At 38.2% G+C, this 18,557-nt stretch overlaps 1 protein-coding gene across 3 annotated transcripts in view; it reads left to right on the plus strand.

The window, feature by feature from the left end:
- TDRD5 (tudor domain containing 5) overlaps positions 1-15,671 on the plus strand; it is an 86,417-nt gene extending 70,746 nt beyond the window's left edge. For all 3 annotated transcript variants that reach the window (XM_032862606.1, XM_032862605.1, XM_032862604.1), the window contains exons 15-18: positions 1,592-1,774; positions 2,516-2,659; positions 9,754-9,964; positions 14,951-15,671. In XM_032862606.1, the coding sequence (XP_032718497.1) occupies positions 1,592-1,774; positions 2,516-2,659; positions 9,754-9,964; positions 14,951-15,195 (783 nt within the window). In that variant the 3' untranslated portion in view covers positions 15,196-15,671. The remainder of the gene's footprint in view (positions 1-1,591; positions 1,775-2,515; positions 2,660-9,753; positions 9,965-14,950) is intronic.
- Positions 15,672-18,557: the final 2,886 nt, after the last annotated feature.

Below are 18,557 nucleotides of genomic sequence, written 5' to 3' on the forward strand. Positions count from 1 at the left end.
AGTTTACTTATTATATTTTTATTATATCTGCCTGTTTTATTATATCTGCCTGCCGTTTTGACTGGTTATTCTAGGAATTACAATATACATCTTGGCTTTCCACGGTTGATGTAATCTGTATGTACTAATTCAAGTGGTATGTAGATATCTTACCACCATTTAGGTATTTTACCCCTTCCCACCTCCTTTATGCTATGTTTATATATAACAAGTATATAGGTTGAGAGTTTATAATGTTAGTTTTTGCTTTCTACCTTTAAATATGTTATAAACAATTCAGTAGAAGAATAGTCCCATCACACTTCCCCAGATACTGATCGTTTCTATTACTCTTTATTTCTGATATACCAACTTTCCTTCTGGTATCCTCTCCTTTCTATCCAAAGAACTTCCTTTAGCAATTCTTTTAGAGTATACCTGTTGACAATAATTTTTTTTAGTTTTCTTCATTGGGAGTGTATTTATTTTATCTTCATTCTTGAAAGATATTTTTGCTGGATGTAGAATTCTGGGTTACTGGTTTTTTTCTTTCAGGCCTTTAAAAATTTCTTTCCACTTCCTTCTGGCTTTCATAATTTCTGATGAAAAATCTGCAGTACTGGAATTGTTCCTTTATAATAACATGTCATTTTTCTTTGTCTACATTTAGGATTGTTTGTCTTTAGTTTTCAAGAGGTATATTATAATCTGTTTAGACATGAATTTCTCTTTGAGGTTTGCTAAACTTTTTGAATCTGTAGGTTTATGTCTTTCATCAAATTTGTGCCATTTTCAGATACTGCTTCAAACACTTTTTCTGTACTGTACTCTTTCTTTTCTCCTTCTGGTACTCCCATGAAGCAAATGTTAAACCTTTTGGTATTGTCCTATATGTACCCAAGGCTCTGTTTTTGCTTTTGTTTTCCCAGATTTTTTTCTCTCTGTTGTTCAGATTGGATCATTCCTATGGATCTCTCTTCAGGTTCATGCATTCTTTACTTTTATTTCTGTCCTGCTATTGAAAACAGACTTAGGGGTCTTGATATTTGGTATAAAAACCTTTGCTGAATTCCCCTGTGTTTATGCTTGCCCCACCCTCCCTTTTACCCTCCAGAAGACCCTCTGGCTTTCCAGCAGGAAAAAGAGGTGTGGCTTCCTTTGTATATGGAATAGGGTGGGGTATCTGGAGATTTTAATTGCTTCTTACACAGACGTTTTACCAGTGCTTTTCTTTTTGTGCCCACTACACATTCTTATTTCCAAAAACCTTGTAGTAGCAATTTCTGAGCATTTGCCATATCTGGTATAAATTCAGGTTGCTTCTCAGTTTTTCCTGCTATAAGCTCAGGATTCTACTTTCTCAGGACTGCTTAGAAGGTTATCACTTACCTTCTTTTCTATATCCAGAATGTAGGTTGTGTTTTCTTCTGTTCTAATAATGAGTTTGTATCTAAAATCTGAATATTTTGGTGATGTTTCAGGAGAGAGAGGGTAATCATTTATGTATTCAAACTTCCATCTTTACCTAGAATCCAGAAAAAAAAATGTAAACCTAAATTTTAAAATATATAGCAACTGTAAGTTAAAGGTTTTGTCTTCTGATACATTCTAGGATGAGATTCCCACCGGAATGCCATGCCTGGAATCAGTGACTATCGGTGATGATGTTTGGGATGAAAATTGGTTACCTTTGCAGGCTAAAATGGATAAAGGGGATGATGCTGCCTCCCACTTATTTACCTCAAGCCTTGGTGGAAAGAAACCTTACCCATCATGTAAAGAAATGCCGCAAAAGGTTAGATCCCTGGGAAACAACAGGTCATTACTTAAAAATGGAAATGTAAATTTCTTCAATAAATCTATACACTCTGGAATTCAAAAGGATTTATCACATGATAATTCAGAAGTATTCATTTTTTTCCCCAAAGATGGTAGTGATAGGGAGGAGGACAAGTTGAAACAGGGTAGAATAAATCATGGACTTATTATCCCATCTTACCTTTTAACCATTATAACTTGTGTTTTATCATTGGACTCTTAGGCCTTGGGATCTATAAAAATGCTGTTTTCACTAATTTTATTTTTATTGTATTAACATTGTAATATAATCTCTGGGTCTCTGCATTGAGAAAAGTAGCTAATATTGGGCCTAAAATATATTTAAAATATAACTTATTTCCCACTGTTTCTTAGAGGAAGTAGCCACACTTAAATTGCTCCTTATTATTTATGCCATTTAAATACTAGATGATCATGAAAAGTCATCTGGCCATGAAAATAGTATTGAAGAAAATACTACAAACCAGAGTTGTATTTATTTTTATGACATCTGTGTGTTCCAAGGAATTCAAGATATCAGATATGGACCAATAAAACAAGGGAGGGTGGGGAAGTCACACTGATACAGCAACTTATAATAAACACATTTTCTTGTTCAATCAACTTTGCCTCCTTGCCTTTACCTTGCCCATGTTATTCTCTGTCTGGATCACGTGGCACTATGCCTTGGTTTGTGTTTGCAATTTTTTCTCTGTAGGATTGGTGCTTTTCTGGACCCAAAGATATATGGGATGATTCGTGGCAGCCTTCAGGCCTTGTGAATGGAATGAAAGGAGAAGTTCAAAAACAAGAGGCATTAGATGCTCAGGAAAAAAATACTGGCACAACCAGGATTCAAAAGGTAAATGTCTAATGAATGTTACTGACAGATTCTAATGAGGAAGTGCTTTCATTTTTAGAAAGTAAAATTCTGGTTAATGATCCCACTCTAGCATTTGGTGGAATACACATACACAACAGGTAGGTTGATTTTTAAAATTAATTTCAGTCAACTTAATTTATTTATCTCTTCAGAAGAAAATCCCAAGCTTAGAATTGAAAGATTGATAAAATCTCTATGTAAGAGATGTAGAAAACAGTTATTTTTATATAATTTAGCCAAAAATAAAAATATTTATTTTTTTCTTTTATGTTGCTGTAGCAGAAAGCACTAATCCTCGAACAAAATATATTTGTTTTCTGTTTTTTCAAATATATTATGAGCATCATGAAACGGCAGGACAATTTGAATCATGAAATCCGGCCACCAGGCCTCTGCACTTTTATTTTCATGTGTCACATTGAAAATAAAGGGCTCAAGACTGGGAGACTTGTTGAAAAGCAGATTTGTGGAAGAGGAGTTTTCTGAATGATATATTTCCTTCAAAATGCGGTTATTTTGTATGAGAGCCTTGATAAAGTATTCTATATTATATAGAATACTCTGTTCCAGAAACAGAGTGCTTAACAGCACAGATTAGTTTTAGGTTTTAGGTTTTCAACCCATCAAAAAAAACCAGTACCCATTAGCAGTCACACCCCTTTCCCATCCTCCCACAGCCTGAGGCAGCTACTAGTCTGCTTTCTGTCTCTATAGATTTGCCTCTTTGGGGCATTTCATATAAATGTCGTATAATACGTGGTCATTCATGATTGTGTTGTTTCTTTTGCCATGCTGAGATTTTTAGTTTCATCTAGTCCCACTTGTTTATTTTTGTTTTTGTTACTTATGTTTTTGGTTTCATATCCAATAAATGATTACCAAAACCGGTGTCCTAAAGCATCCGTCCTGTGTTTTCTTCCAGGAGATTTATAGTTTCAGGTCTTATGTTTAAGTCTTTAATCTATTTTGAGTTAGTGTTTGTGTGTAGTGTAAGATAAAGGTCTAGTTTCATTCATTTTCTGTGGATATCCAGTTTTCCCAACAACATGTAGTGAAGACACTGCCCTTTTGAAGAGGAAAATTACCCAGGGCAGGCCCAGGCCAAGCAGCCCAGAGGATGGAAAGTTACTAGCAATAAGCTAGAGATAACCAGAAGCCCTACTGGGAGCAAGAGATAACCAGCCGCTAGGCTTCCAGCCACAGGCTCCCTGCATTACTGTTCCCGCCTAAAGCAGCCCTGTTCCCTTGTTTTAAACCCGCCTACCAGGAGTCAGCATAGCCCTTGGAACCTGACTGCCTGCAGTGCCCTATAAAAGCCCTATAACCCTATTTACCTCCGCCCAGAACTTGAAGCATGATCTCATCTGGGTCCGCTGGTGTAAAATAAATACGAGTTCTCCTCCTCCTCGGAGTGTCAGTTGGTCTCTCACAGGTCTGATTATTTTTCCACAACACTTTCTCCATTGTGTAACGTTGGCATCATTACCAAAGATTGGTTGACTGAATATGTGTGTTTTTATTTGGGGGCTCTCAATTTTATTCTTTTGGCCTATGTCTACTTTGTGCTAGTCCCATAATGTTTTTATTACTGGAACTTTGTAGTATATTTTGAAATCAGGAAGGGTGATCCCTCCTTCCCCCAACCCTTAAGACTATTTTGGCTATTTGGGGTCCTTTGTGGTTTCATATGAATGTTAGTATTGTTTTTCTGTTTTTGTAGAAAATGCCGTTGACATTTTGATAAGAATTGCTTTGAACCTGTAGATCACTTTAGGTAGTATGGAAATTTTAATAATATTAATTCTTCTAATCTGTGAGTATGGACTATCTCCCCATGTATTTATGGCTTCTTCCATCAGTGTTACATAATTTTCACCTCCTATTCTTTTTGGTGTTATTGTGAATGTGATTTTTTTCTTAATTTCCTTTCCAAGGAATCTCTACACCCAGTGTAGGGCTTGAACTCACACCCTCTGAGATCTTGAGGCAACATGCTCTGCCACCTGAGCCAGCCAGGCACTCCTTAATTTCCTTTTCAAGGAGTTCATTTAATGAACTAATTTTGTTTGTTGATATATGAGTATTCTCCTAGTCTAGCTAAGGATTTATAAATTTTTTTATAGCTTCAAAAAAAACTAGCTCTTATTTTCAGTGATTTTTTGTGTGTATTTCACTTATTTTTACTCTAATTCTGTTATTTCATGGCTTCTGCTAACTTTAGCCTTTGTTTGTTTAATTCCTTAAGGTATAAAGTTAAGCTGTTTGTGATTCTTCTTCTTCTTCTTCTTTTTTTTTAATGTCAGCTTTTACTGCTATAAACATTCCTCTTCATCTACCTTTGGCTCAGGTTGTGATCCTGGGGTCCTGGGATTGGGCCTTGCACTGGGCTTCCCACTCAGCTCCCTCTGCCCCTCCCCCCTTCATGCTCTCTCCCCCCCCCCCCCCCCCCGCAAAGAACTAAAGTCTTAAAAAAAAATTCCTCTTAGTTCTCATTTTGCTGTATCCCATTGATGAAGTTCTAGAATATAAGTTCGGTTCGGTGGGGTGAGGCCCGGAGCCGATGACCAAGAACGAATTCTTGAGACATCTTTGGTGCAAAATGGTGGTTTATTAAAGCATGGGGACAGGACCCGTGGGCAGGAAGAGCTGCTGCCCTGGGGTTGTGAGAGATGGTAGGTTATGTACCATGGGGGTGTGGGAAATAAGGAAAAGGGAGGCTTCAAAGAACTTTCATATGCTAAAGAGGACCTACAAAATACCTAGATACCTGATACCAGAGGCCTTGCCATTGCCAAGGTTGTTTTGCCCTCTAGCAAAATATTAACATTAAGATGGGTGGGAGATTCCTAAAGAATGTCATAATATGTCCCACCCAGGAGTGGGGGTGGGGGAAGGTTGTAGGGTGTCAGCCTTTTGCTTTGTCCTCAGCCAGCCTTCTGTTTCCTCATCACCATTAATTTTGGTATGCTGTTTTCATTTGTCTCAGGATATTTTCTAGCTTCTCTTTGATTTGTTTTGACCTGTTGGCTGTTCAGGAATATGTTGTTTAATTTCCCAGGTTTCCAAATTTAATCTTTGTTTTTGATGGATATTTTCCCTGAGTATTGAATTTTCGGGTGTTACTTTTTTTTTCAGCCTTTGAAGATGTCCTACCATTATTTTCTGGCTTCTGTTGAATTGTCAGCTGTCGGGTATCATTGCTCTGTTGATAGTGATGTCTTTTTTCTCTGGCTTCTTTTAAGATTTTTCTGTCTTTTGCTTTAAGCTCTTTGATAATGATATATCTAGATGTAATTTCCTTTGGGTTTATTCTACTTGTGTTTCACTGAGCTTATTGAATAAGATTGATGCCCTTCATCAGTTTTATAAAATAGTGCTTTTCCCTTATTATTGCCCTCCTGCTGGCTTTCCAGTTATCCATGTGTTAGCACTTTGGCTGAGTCCCACATGCCTATTGGACTCTTTTCTCATGTTTACAGACTTTTTTCTTTTCTTCTCTTTTCTTTTTTCTCAGTTTGGAGATTTTTCTATTGATTCTTCTGGAATACTAGTCCTCTCATCTGTGGATCCATTCTGCTGCTAAACCTACAGATTGAATTCTTATTGCAAACATTTTTCGTTTCAGTTCTAGAATGCCAATTTGATTCTTTTTTTTTTTAATAAATTTGGATTCTTTGTTTTAATTCTCCATATTTTCATCAATTTTTTTATGTCACTTCCTCTACATTCTTGATCATGCTAATTGTAGTTCTTTTAAAGTTTTTTTCCAGGTAATGCCAGTATCTGAATCAACTTTGGGCATGTTTTCTCCCCATCCCACCAATCCTGTTTTTGGCATTGTTGGGGGCAGGGGGTGGAGAAAGTGGGAAGCATTCCTTATGATTTTTTAAAAATTGAATATTGGACAATTATGGATAAAAAAAATTATAGAGCTTCTGGGTGAGTTCTCTTCCTCCAAGGCTGATTGAGATGTCCTGTGGCTGGCAGGTAGCAGCCAGTCACCATAACACACACACTGAGTTTTGGCTTTAGACTTTGTTAGGACTGCTGTATTTCACTTTTGTCCTTACTCCTTAGATGTGGCTGTTACTCCTGACATGGGATCCTTTGGGGATCTCAGCTGAAACCCTTGGTGGGGCGCGGACTCCATCCCCTGACTCCTCAGCTTTATAATGTGTAATTCATATTCCATATAGTTACCTATCTAAAGTGTACAGTTTAATGGCTTAAGTATATTCAATAGTCCATTAGCTTATTGTACATTCATCCCATAAACAATTGTAGAACATTTTCATTATTCCCCAAAGGAACCCTGCAGCTAATGAGCTGACACCCTACCCCGTGTCTGCCAGATAACCACTCATCTACTATCTCTCTCCATTGATTTGCAACATTTCATGTAATTAGGATCAGTACAGTCTGTGACCTTTTGTTTCTGGCTTCCTAACATCATAATCTCAAGGTTGATCATGTATCAGTACTTTATTTCTTTTCATGGCTGAATAATCCATTGTATGGATAGACCACGTTTTGTTTATCCATTCGTCAGCTGATGGACATTTGAGTTGTTTTCAGTTTTTTGCTATTATGAATAATGCTGCTGTGACAGTCATGTACATGTTTTTTATGTAGATGTGTTTTAAATTTTACGAGGGTATATACCTAGGAGTGGAATTGCTGGGTCATATGGTAACTCTTTATTTAATGTTTTGAGGAATTGCCAGACTTTCCTAAATAGACATTCCCATCAGCCATAGAAGATTGTCCCAATTTGTCTACATCTTTGCCAGTACTTGTTATTTTAAATCATAGCCAACCTAGTGGGTGTGAAGTTGTATGTTATTGTGGTTTTGAGGCTGTGCTTTTGATTACATATGTTAATCATGTTTCTTGAAAGTCTGTCATTTACCTCTAGTTCCATGAGGTGAATTTTCAGATAACTGTGATGGAGGCAGTCATTGATGACTACAGAGAACTAAAGCTGGTAGAACAATGCTTCTCAAAGTACAACGTGCCCACACATCCCCTAAGAATCTTGTGAAGCTGCAGGATCTGACTGAGCAAATTTGAGATGCGGACATAGGTTCTGCATGTCTAGCAAGCCCCCAGGTGGTTCTGCTGGTTGGCGAACCCCACTTTGGGCAGCAAGGCTGGAAAACAGTCTTCGGAGAAAGAACCTTGATTGTCAAATAAGTGCTCAAGTTGACTGCAGGCATTTGCTTTCAGAGTGTCGTACAAATTTAGACAAGTTTATTTTCAGAATAAGCTATCAGAATGCATCTTAAATATGTTTTTAACAGTGCATCTTTCTTCAAAATCATACTTACAAGGAAAGAAAAAGGATATAGCCTTAAAAATGTGTTTCTGATTTAAATTTTTGTTAAACTACTGATGTGTAAAAAACACTTGGTCTGGCTGGTCTGCAGTCTATGGCTCAGCCTCATCGCAGGCTAAAATCTACAGGTGGGCACAGGGTCCATTTTTGGAGGCTGTTCGTCCATCCGCAAAGACCAATTTAGGTAGTGATCTTTCCAGCTCTGAAAGTTTATCGTATTAATATTCATCTACATACCTTTGGAGCTTTATTTAAAGAACTCACTAATGGGTCACCTGGGTGGCTCCGTGGGTTAAAGCCTCTGCCTTCGGCTCAGGTCATGATCTCAGGGTCCTGGGATCGAGCCCCAGATCGGGCTCTCTGCTCAGCAGGGAGCCTGTTTTCCCCTCTCTCTGCCGGCCTCTCTGCCTACTTGTGATCTCTCTCTCTGTCAAATAAATAAAATTAAAAAAAAAAACAAGACTCACTAATGCTTAGCCTCATTCTGAGAATAAATTTACGGGGTAACTAAAGCACACATGAATTGTATAAGCCAAGTAACAATTTGAGTCTGGATCTTTAATTTCCTGAAGTAGCATATTGTGTGGCCAGTATAGCTATCTGGAATGTGAATTTCACTCTTGCTGTCAAAAAAGGCTACGCACATAGCCCTTTATATATTGCATAATTGTATAACCACATTCATGCCAGCCATGTTTGAAAATGAGCAGGGGTTTTTTTTGTTGTGGAACAAAAGAATGCCAACTGATACAAAACGTCCACTATACATAGGAGCCTGAAGAACAGACAAAGCTACCTTTTCTGTTTGTGTGATTACTGGTTCAGTTCAGTCAGGGCAGATCCCAGACTGTCAGCCTTATAGGTGGGGTAGGGCTGGCTTTAGTCATATTAATGCCGGTTACCATCACAGAAGATAAATGCTAAGTTACCGTGGCTCGTATCTGCTTTAGCGATGACTGTATGGTAGGATATCGGATCTCATGGTTAAAATTTGATACTCCATTCAGTTAAGTCCAGTTTCGTCTCCATATGGCATATTCATCTTCTTCTCTAAAACCCTGGTTCTTAATACTCCATTTTGTCTCTTTTAAGGAGCCTTCCTTTAACTACTTTATGTTCTAGTGTGTTCACACTGCGGCACGCGGGAACGCCTCCGTTCGTGGCTGGCTGCAGGACACACACTGTTTTTCCATCTGAGGGCTGTGAACTTAGGGACAGGGATCCTGTCTTACTAGGAGCTGGTGAGAACATGGACTGGGCTGAGTTACCATCTCTGCTTTGTTACCTGCTGGTTGACACTGGATAACTTCGCCTCTTGTGAAAAGTGTTCTGCTGAGTGAAAGGGCCCCTAGCGAGGATGACAGAACCCTGGAGCTAGAGCGGTCGGTCGTCCTGAGGTTGAAATGAGGAAGCACGTGCAGGGAACCCAGCAGTGTGCCGCCTTTGCTCACGTTTCCCGCCACCCTGCTGCAGCTCTGTGCGGCAACTTCCAGCCCCGTGTTTGCTCGTAATGTATGTTCAGTAAATGCTTCTCGAATTGAATTGATGGTCACTAAGTTAGAAAAGGACTTTGTTTTTTTTTTAGAGAGGAACTAGGTTCTTGAAAGTGAATAATGGTATTAATTCTATGTGAAAAGTATGTCGTGTCTGTACAACTAAGGAACCGAAACAGGGTTAATTCTTCTGTTATACTAACAACTACTTTTCATGCTTTTGCCCAACTTTTCTCATACTGCAGCAGCCAAACGTAGGGAATTCTTCAGATTCTTCCCCATTGCCCAAATTGGAGGAGTTCTACATGTCTCTGATCCAGTCGCAGCAGTCAGCAAAAGGGAGCCGGCCCGAGCCCAGCAGCGTTCAGACTCAGGCAACGCCAGTCCAGCTGCCCGCGGCAACCCTCAGTGCAACTCCTACGGCGCTTGATTCTGCAGGAAAACATTCTGCTTCAGGTAGCTTTACACGTAATTGACAAATACAGTGGTGTGTCATCCTGCTGAAAACCTTCATTTATCTTCTTCAGAACATAACTTGAAAAATTGCTGACTTTATAGCATTTGTCTCACGTCCTTACTGGGTTCCGTTGTTCCCTTCTGTTTTGCTACTCCTCTCTCTCTCTCTCTTTTTTTTAAATGCAGTTTGGTTGGGGGGAGTCTGTTTTACAAACAATAGAACTTGCCAGTTTTTAAGTATTCTGTGAGTTTTGACGCTTGTGTACAGTCTTATAACTACCACAGTCGTGACATAGAACAACTCCACCAGTTCTTTGGTCGCTCTGCGGTCATTCTCTTCTCTTGCTTCCTGGTTCCTAGCATGTTCCTTTCTCTTTTCTAGAATTTCATAAGAAGAGAGTCATGCATTAAAAAACAGTTTTTAAGTATGACCTTTTTCCCTGATTATGACGTTTTAGAGATGGATTTATGTTGTTGCCAGTGTCAAAAGTTTGTTCTTATTTTTTGCTAAGTGGTACCCAGTTGTATGAACATCTGTTCATCAGATGAACAGATTTGGGCCATTATGAATAAAACTGCTGTGAACATTCACACACAGCTCTTTGTGTAGACATATTCAGTACATACCAAGGAGTAAAATTGTTGGGTCATGTGATCACCGCATGGTTAACTTTTTAAGAACTGCCAAAAAGTTTTCCAAAGTGACTCTTCCATTTTTTATTCACACCAATAATACATGAAATCTGATTGCTCCATCTCCTTTTATTGTCAATGATGCTATCTATCAGTCTTTTAAAATTTTGCTATTCTAGTGTGTGTGTAGTGGTATCTTACTGTGGTTTTAATTTATATTTCCTTGTTTGCCAGTGATGTTGACCATCTTTTTATGTGCTTATATGCAATCTGTAGATCTTCTTTAGTGAATTACATGTTCAAATATTTGCTCATTTTTATTGGATTATAATCTTTTCATTCTTTATTCTGGACACAAAAGCTTTGTCAGATATATACAGCTATATGTATGTGTATATATATATTACAAATATTCTCAAGCATGTGACTTCCTTAACAGCATATTTGAAAGAGCAAAAGTTGTCATTTTGGTGAAGTCTGATGGATTTTTTTCTTAATATGAAGTTTGTGTTTTTGTGTCCTGTTTAGAAATCTTTCTTAACCCAAGTAACTGATTTGTTCATTTTCTTATGAGAAGTCCTGTAGTTTTAGTTCTTAAAATTAGGTCTGTGATCCAATTTGTTGATTTTTGAGTTACGGTTTGTGTTAATATAATGGTGTGATGTAAGGATCAATGTTTATTTTTATTACATTTAATATTCAGTTCTAGCACAATTTGTTGAAAAGATTAACCTTTTTTAAATTGCCTAGATATAAAAATCTTAAAAAAAATAATAAACTGCCTAGATATCTTTGTCAGAAGTCAGTAGGCTGTATATGTGAGGGTCTATTTCTGGACTTCCTGTTATGTTTTAGTGGTTTATGGGGCTTTATACCACTGCCTTGATTAGTGGGGATTTATATATCTTGAAATTGTACAATTTTGTTCTTTTTCAAATTGTCTTGGCTATTTTAGGTCATTTTCCATATGAATTGTAGAATCAACATAAATTTACACAAAACCTAAAATGTTTATTGGAATTTTTTTCATACATTGTAATACTAGTTTCAGGTGTACAGTATAGTGGTTCAACAATTCTGTACATCACCCAATCCTCATCACCACAAGTGCTTCCTTAATCCCCATCCCCTTCAACCCCTCCCCCGACTTTTGGTAACCAGTTCTTTTTTTTTTTCCAAGTTATTATTAAATTCCAGTATAGTTAACATACAGTATAATACTAGTTTCAGGTGTACAATTCAGTGATTCAGCACTTCCATACCTCACCCATTGCTCATCACAACAAGTATACTCCTTAATCCCCATCACGTATTTGAACCATCCCCCCACCCATCTCCCCTCTGGTTACCATCAGTTTGTTCTCTATAGTTAAGAGGCTATTTCTTGGTTTGCATCTCTCTTTTCTCTCCCATGCTCATTTGTTTTAATTCTCAAACTTCACATAGGAATGAAATCGTATGCTGTATGTCTTTCTCCTACAGAATTATTTTACTTTGCGTAATACTCTCAAGCTCCATCCGTGTCATCACAAATGGCAAGCTTTCATTCTTTTTTATGGCTGAGTAATAGTCCATTGTATATATGTTCCACAGCCTCTTTATCTTTTCATCAGTCCATGGACACTTGGGCTATTTCCATAATTTGGCTATTGTTGATAATGCTGTTTAAACATCAGGGTGCATGTATCCTTTTTAGTTTGTATTTTTGTATTCTTTGGGTAAATACTTAGTACTACAATTGCTGGATCATAGGGTAGTTCTATTTTTAACTTTTGAAGAACTGCCATACAGTTTTCTGGAGTGGCTGCCTCAGTTTGCATTCCCACCAATAATGCAAGAGGGTTCCCCTTTCTCCACATTCTTAACAACACCTGTTGTTTGTGTATTATTGATTTTAGTCATTTTGACAGGTGTGAGATGATATTGCATTGTAATTTTTTTTTTTAAGATTTTATTTGTTTATTTGACAGAGATCACAAGTAGACAGAGAGGCAGGCAGAGAAAGGAAGGGAAGGAGGCTCCCCGCGAGCAGGGAGCCCGATACGGGGCTCGATCCCAGGACCCTGGGATCATGATCTGAGCTGAAGGCAGAGGCTTTAATCCACTGAGCCACCCAGGCGCCCCAGCATTATAGTTTTGATTTACATTTCCTTGATGATCAGTGATAATGAGCAATTTTTCATGTGTCATGTGGATGTCTTTTTTGGAAAATGTTTATTCATGTCTTCTGCCCATTTTAAAAAAAGATTTATTTGACAGTGAGAGAGGGAACACAAGCAGGGGGAGTGGGAAAGGGAGAAGCAGGCTTCCTACTAAACAGGGATCCTGATGTGGGGCTCGATCCCAGGACCTGAGCAGAAGGTAGATGCTTAAAGACTGAGTTACCCAAACACCCCTCCCCATTTAGATTATCTGTTTTTTGGATGCTGAGTTGTATAAGTTCTTTATATATTTTGGATACTAATCCTTTATCAGAGATGTCACTTGCAAATATCATCTCCCATTCCATAGGTTGCCTTTTAGTTTTGTTGTTTATACCTTTGCTGTGCAGGAGCTTTTTATTTTGAAGTCCAATAGTTTGTTTTTGCTTTTGTTTCCCTTGCCTGAGGAGACATATCTAGAAAGAAGTTGCTATGGCTGATCTCAGAGGTTACTACATGTGTTCTTATCTTTCTAGATTTCTAGCTGCCTCTTCTCTGGTACCTTCCTCCCACAAATTCCAGGCACCTTGGCCTTTTTTTTTTTTTTTTTTTAAAGATTTTATTTATTCACTTGACAGACAGAGATCACAAGTAGGCAGAGAAAGAGGAAGGGAAGCAGGCTCCCCACTGAGTAGAGAGCCCAAAGCGGGGCTCGATCCCAGGACCCTGAGATCATAACCTGAGCCAAAGGCAGATGCTTTAACCCACTAAGCCGAAGGCAGAGGCTTTAACCCACTGAGCCACCCAGGCGCCCCCACCTTGGCCTTCTTGAATTCCAAACTCAGTCTTTTCAACCCAGTAAGACCTCCAGGCTCAGTTTTGATTCTCCGTTCTTGTACTGAAGCCTAGAAACTATTTCAGCAGGAGCGAAGGCCCTTGTAGAGCTCACTGTTTCCTTTCTCTTAGGGATCACTAGCTTGCATGCTTATTGTTCAGTATATGAATCCGCTACTGCTTCATACATTTTGTCCAACTTTCCGGTTATTTAAAGCAGGAGAGATTGTTTTTCAATCACCGTTGAGTTAACGTCATAACTGGAAGCAGAAGTTTTGCTGCTCTTTTAAATTCTTTGATCATGTGTCCCTGCTTTCATATATTTGTACCTTTTAAAACCTGAGCTCACCAAAACTGTATAAAACCACTTATTTTATTAGAACTCACTAGCTCTTTTCCTTTCTAGTGGGCATTAATTATAACTTTTGATCAGAGTTTTACCTTTTGGAATACCTGTCAAATTCTCCTTGAATATAATTCATCACAAATGCGTAGAACATATATCACCTGCTGCTATGTTAGTTGCTAAAAATGTAAAGATGAATAATGTACTGGATTATGCTTGTGTTTTATCTAGATTTTTTGAAATCTATGTTTTTAAGGTCTAGAGCAGTACTTTTCAAAATGTAATCATATTGGTACCAATCTGTGAAGTCTTTGCTTAGATGGGCAACACATTAGCACATTATTTAGCTCACCTGGGCTTTTTTTTTTTTTTTTTTTAAACTAAAGCAGAATTTTCTTGAAGAAAGCAGTGTGTTTGCTTAGATGCTTGCAAAAGCTCCTCTCATTGTAGGCAGGTAATAAAGAGTTCACAGACCAGTCGCTTTGGTCACCGTGGTCTAGAGTATATGTATTCCCTTCCTTGGCTATTTGGAATTTTTGGCACTAATTCTAAGGAATTTATTTTATGTCTGATAACTGGTTTTTGGAACTTCTTACAAACATCTTGGTCAGTTTTGTTTTTACACTGATATAGACTCAAACTGAAACCACTTTGGCAATAGAAAACACCTCTGGGACACCATTGTGCTTACTGCTGTAAATAGGGGAGCTTAAGGACTCATCTCTGGAATTAGAATTATATCCAATTTATTTTTATGACATCCTAGAAAGAAATTGTCCCTTCCCCGTTCATAAGTACATTTTTCCCTCCCTCCACCCCCATTCTGACAAGGATTTATTTCCACTCAGTTCCCCTTTTTCATTTTCTATTTATTGACTGGTTTCTGAGTCTTATCCTCTCTAATTGTAACAACGAATGTCACCCTCTGTAGAAAATGATTGTCACACACATTAGGAAACATCTAGAATGGGCAAGAGAAGGCAAAGAGTGTGAGAACCCCTTGAAAAAACTTGTGTTTTCTTTCTTTTTCAGTGGAGAACTCTTCAGAGAGCTTAAAGAACGATTTCTCTAGTAGCCGTGCTATTACAGTGTTCAAAGACAAGAGTCATGGAGCCATAGACCAGCTGTCTTTGATCTTGTCTCCTGAGCACCAGATTTCCCAGAAGCTCTACATTCCTCGGAGCACAGCCACTGCTGCCTTGGGAGCTGCGGCACGGTTGGCCACCTCCAGGAGTCTCTTACACTGGTACCCCAGTGTGAAAAGAATGGAAGCATGAGGGAGTGAGTAGGGGAGAAAATAATAAGCCAGGTGCGTTAGGGCTTGGTGATTTCCCAAGGCCAAAACATGGAGGAGGTATTGAGACAAAACGCTATTTTGATGGTTAATGCCTTTGTCTTTCTTTGTGACCGTATGTTAGCTTTGTTTTGCTAACAGTCCACTTTGTTGTGTAAGTATTGATATTTAATGTTAGTTTTAATTTTTATTGATGATGTTTCTTATTCCGCATAGTTTTGTTCACCTTGACATAGTGGTTTAAAGGCATTTTTATTTTTTGTTGCTTTTGTGTATGTGTGTTTCTATAAATGTTTTTCTTGTACATATCATGACTGATAAATGAAAGCTGAAAAACTAATGTTTTGCGATCCATATTTAGTAAGACAAAAATTATCTCAGATTCTTATGTCCAGAAAAAGGATGTCTGAATTATAAGGCTGCTTTTTCTTTCTCATTTGAAATTTTCTATATCATAGAGATAATGCAGGGCTCCAATTCTACCATTATTATTTCTTTGAAACGCTAGGATCAGTGAGAAAATACACATCCTGAAGCTGTGGTCATGTAAACACTTCCACATTTAAAAGATTTAAGTTCTCTTTCAGTACAGGCAGTTTCCTGAAGACCTCTAACAAAATTCCAGAGACTGGTTGCTCAAACTTGGCCGTGCCAGCTCTCTCGGCTTCACAGTTCCAGGAGCTTCAGCATTGAAGCATCTGTGGGACATGGTGTTCTCTGAGGTCAAACTGTGTGAACACCACAGAGCTCAGAGTATGAGCCATCAAGTATAAATAGGAGACCAAAAGGTGAAATTAAAGAATATGAATGGTACTAATTTAAATTATTTGTGGTAAAGTACCAGACCTATCCCCAAGTTTTAAAAAATCCAATACAGAAGCATTTCTTGAAGTAAAATCCTAGAAAGAGCTGCGAATTACTGGTGTGCTGAATATAAGTTGATTCTCACCTTCTGGGCCCCTCCTCTACCACCTCCTGTTTCAGCATTACATGGCAGAGCTGGCCCTACTTCCTTCTCTCTTTCTACAGTAAGGAATTTCTCCTCTTCTCAACTACTTAATCACTCAACTACTTAAAATGTCCACTGAGGAAGGGCATGAGATGAAATAAATATGAAGTACATTTAAATTTAGACTATTACTGACTTAAACTTCTTTCTTAGAATTAAGAAATCATGAAACAAAGTTAAACCCTAAGTCTCTAAATACTGATGGTTTTGGTTTAAAAACTTTAGAGAAAACATGTTTAATGGCAACACAATTTAAAAATCCAGATTCACCTTAAAATTCTAATATATCTGTAAGAATGATATTCTAATTGAGCAAAAAAAAAAGTAATCTGGAAATTTCATTGATAGTTGATCCAACAGAAAGAACAGGTTCCCGTTTGGGTTTTTGTGAGTTTGTATCAGACATCTTGATTGGAGAAGAGAGAAAGTTACACAGAGGGTTATATGGAGTTATATGGAGAGTTAAATATCATATGACAGTTAAATATCACTTATGATACTCTAATTATGATATGAACTGGAAAAGTTCTGTTTTTCATGTAGGTTTAGGTAATTATCCACAATTTGTTTCTAAAGAAGAAAATTCATTTTGGAATTATGCTACTTAGAATCCTTCCTTTAAAGAAGAAACCAAGTTTGAGTAATATACTTCACTTCTCCAGATGGGCAGTCATTGGGTTTGGGACAAAGTGAATCTGGTAGTATTTGCATGTTTTAGTAGGTCATCGTATAACTCTGTGTAATAGCATGAGCTACCAGGACGAACTCTGCCCGTGCTGGGTAACCTGACAGCAAGTAATTTTACACATTGCCAGTTAGATGGGGTTATGGAATCAGTGTGCTAATAAGGCTCTTTGTAATCCCATCCATTTGCAAATGGCCAGATAGAGAATCATTTTAGACAGAGGCATCTCTCAAACTAATGAGTGTCAATACACTTTGAAAGAAGCTTATTTAGAAATTAATAGTTAGCATCCTGAGTGAGCAGAGTGTAGAATGAACCTCTGAGAGGTTTGGACATATTTTGACTACTTGGTTTTGACTAAGATTGCCAATCTGCCAAATTGTTTACCTGCCTTCTCCCATAAGGTGGGTTTTGCTTGGCAGTTAACTAAAATAGCCCAAAGCATCATTAAAAAAAAAAAAAAAGTACTAGATCATTTGATTCTGAGTAAATAGATTAATGTATATGGGCAGGAATAGCAATAAGAAATGTTAAAAAGATAGGTAGAGGGACGCCTGGGTGGCTCAGTGGGTTAAGCCGCTGCCTTTGGCTCAGGTCATGATCCCGGAGTCCTGGGATCGAGTCCTGCATTGGGCTCCTTGCTCACCAGGGAGCCTGCTTCTCTCTCCACCTCTGCCTGCCTCTCTGCCTGTTTGTGTGCTGTCTCTCTCTTCCTCTCTGACAAATAAATAAATAAAATCTTTAAAAAAAAAAAAAGATAGGTAGATGTTCTGTGGTTTAGGGTTAAGTTAATTAAATCTTATTGTCTAAAGATGGGTTGACATATATTATACTTAGAACAGTCCTGCTCACCGTACTTTCGTTAAGGATCCATTAGAAGTAATGGAGTTCCCTAAGAAGTGTTGATTGGCAAGTGCGAGCTTCAAGTGCTTGAGAGGGATGGAGATGAGAACATAAAAGAAAACCCTAGTTATAAACTCTTTAGGTATGGAAGGAGTAGCTTTACTAATAGCCACTGGGGCTCTAAATCTAGTGGCTCAGCCAATACCCATCTCCCATCTAAAAACACACCATGGGGTATGAAAAGAGGGGCCCTTCCAGCTGCAGTCAGCTATGCCTGTACCCACCATCTGACTCTCACACATCTGAGATGCCAGTTGCCCATTTCAAGGTGTGGGGATAACTAGAAGCTTCTGCCTATAGACAGGCTCCATCCAACCTGAAGACTTAGAATTACAGTGTTAATCTAAAGGGGACCTTAGATGAAGAAATTTGAAGACTAGAAAGACTGACCTATCTATGGTCACATGCCTTAAATTCCCTTCTCTGCTGACTCCTAGCTCAGCACCCTTTCCACAGGAAAATACTGCAATTCTGTCTTGAGTAGTTTAAATGATTTGGTGCCAGAAGACATAGTTCGGCAGATAAGTTCAAAAGAATGGTGGTTCTGATAGCTGGGCAAACCAAACCCCTGGTGTTGGAGGAGAAAGAGATTGATTTACAGGATCTTGTATTCTTAAATGTGGCTAGCTTAAATAATAGTGGGCCAGTTCTGTGGTTAAAGAATCTGAAATGATGTACGGGGGCATGGTAAGGGATGAGAAACCAACATCTTATAGAGCAGTCTTTCTGAAGCTTCCTACTGACATTT

This window comes from Lontra canadensis, unplaced genomic scaffold, assembly GCF_010015895.1.
Source record: "Lontra canadensis isolate GAN:19392208 unplaced genomic scaffold, GSC_riverotter_1.0 scaffold24, whole genome shotgun sequence".
Classification (NCBI taxonomy): domain Eukaryota; kingdom Metazoa; phylum Chordata; class Mammalia; order Carnivora; family Mustelidae; genus Lontra; species Lontra canadensis.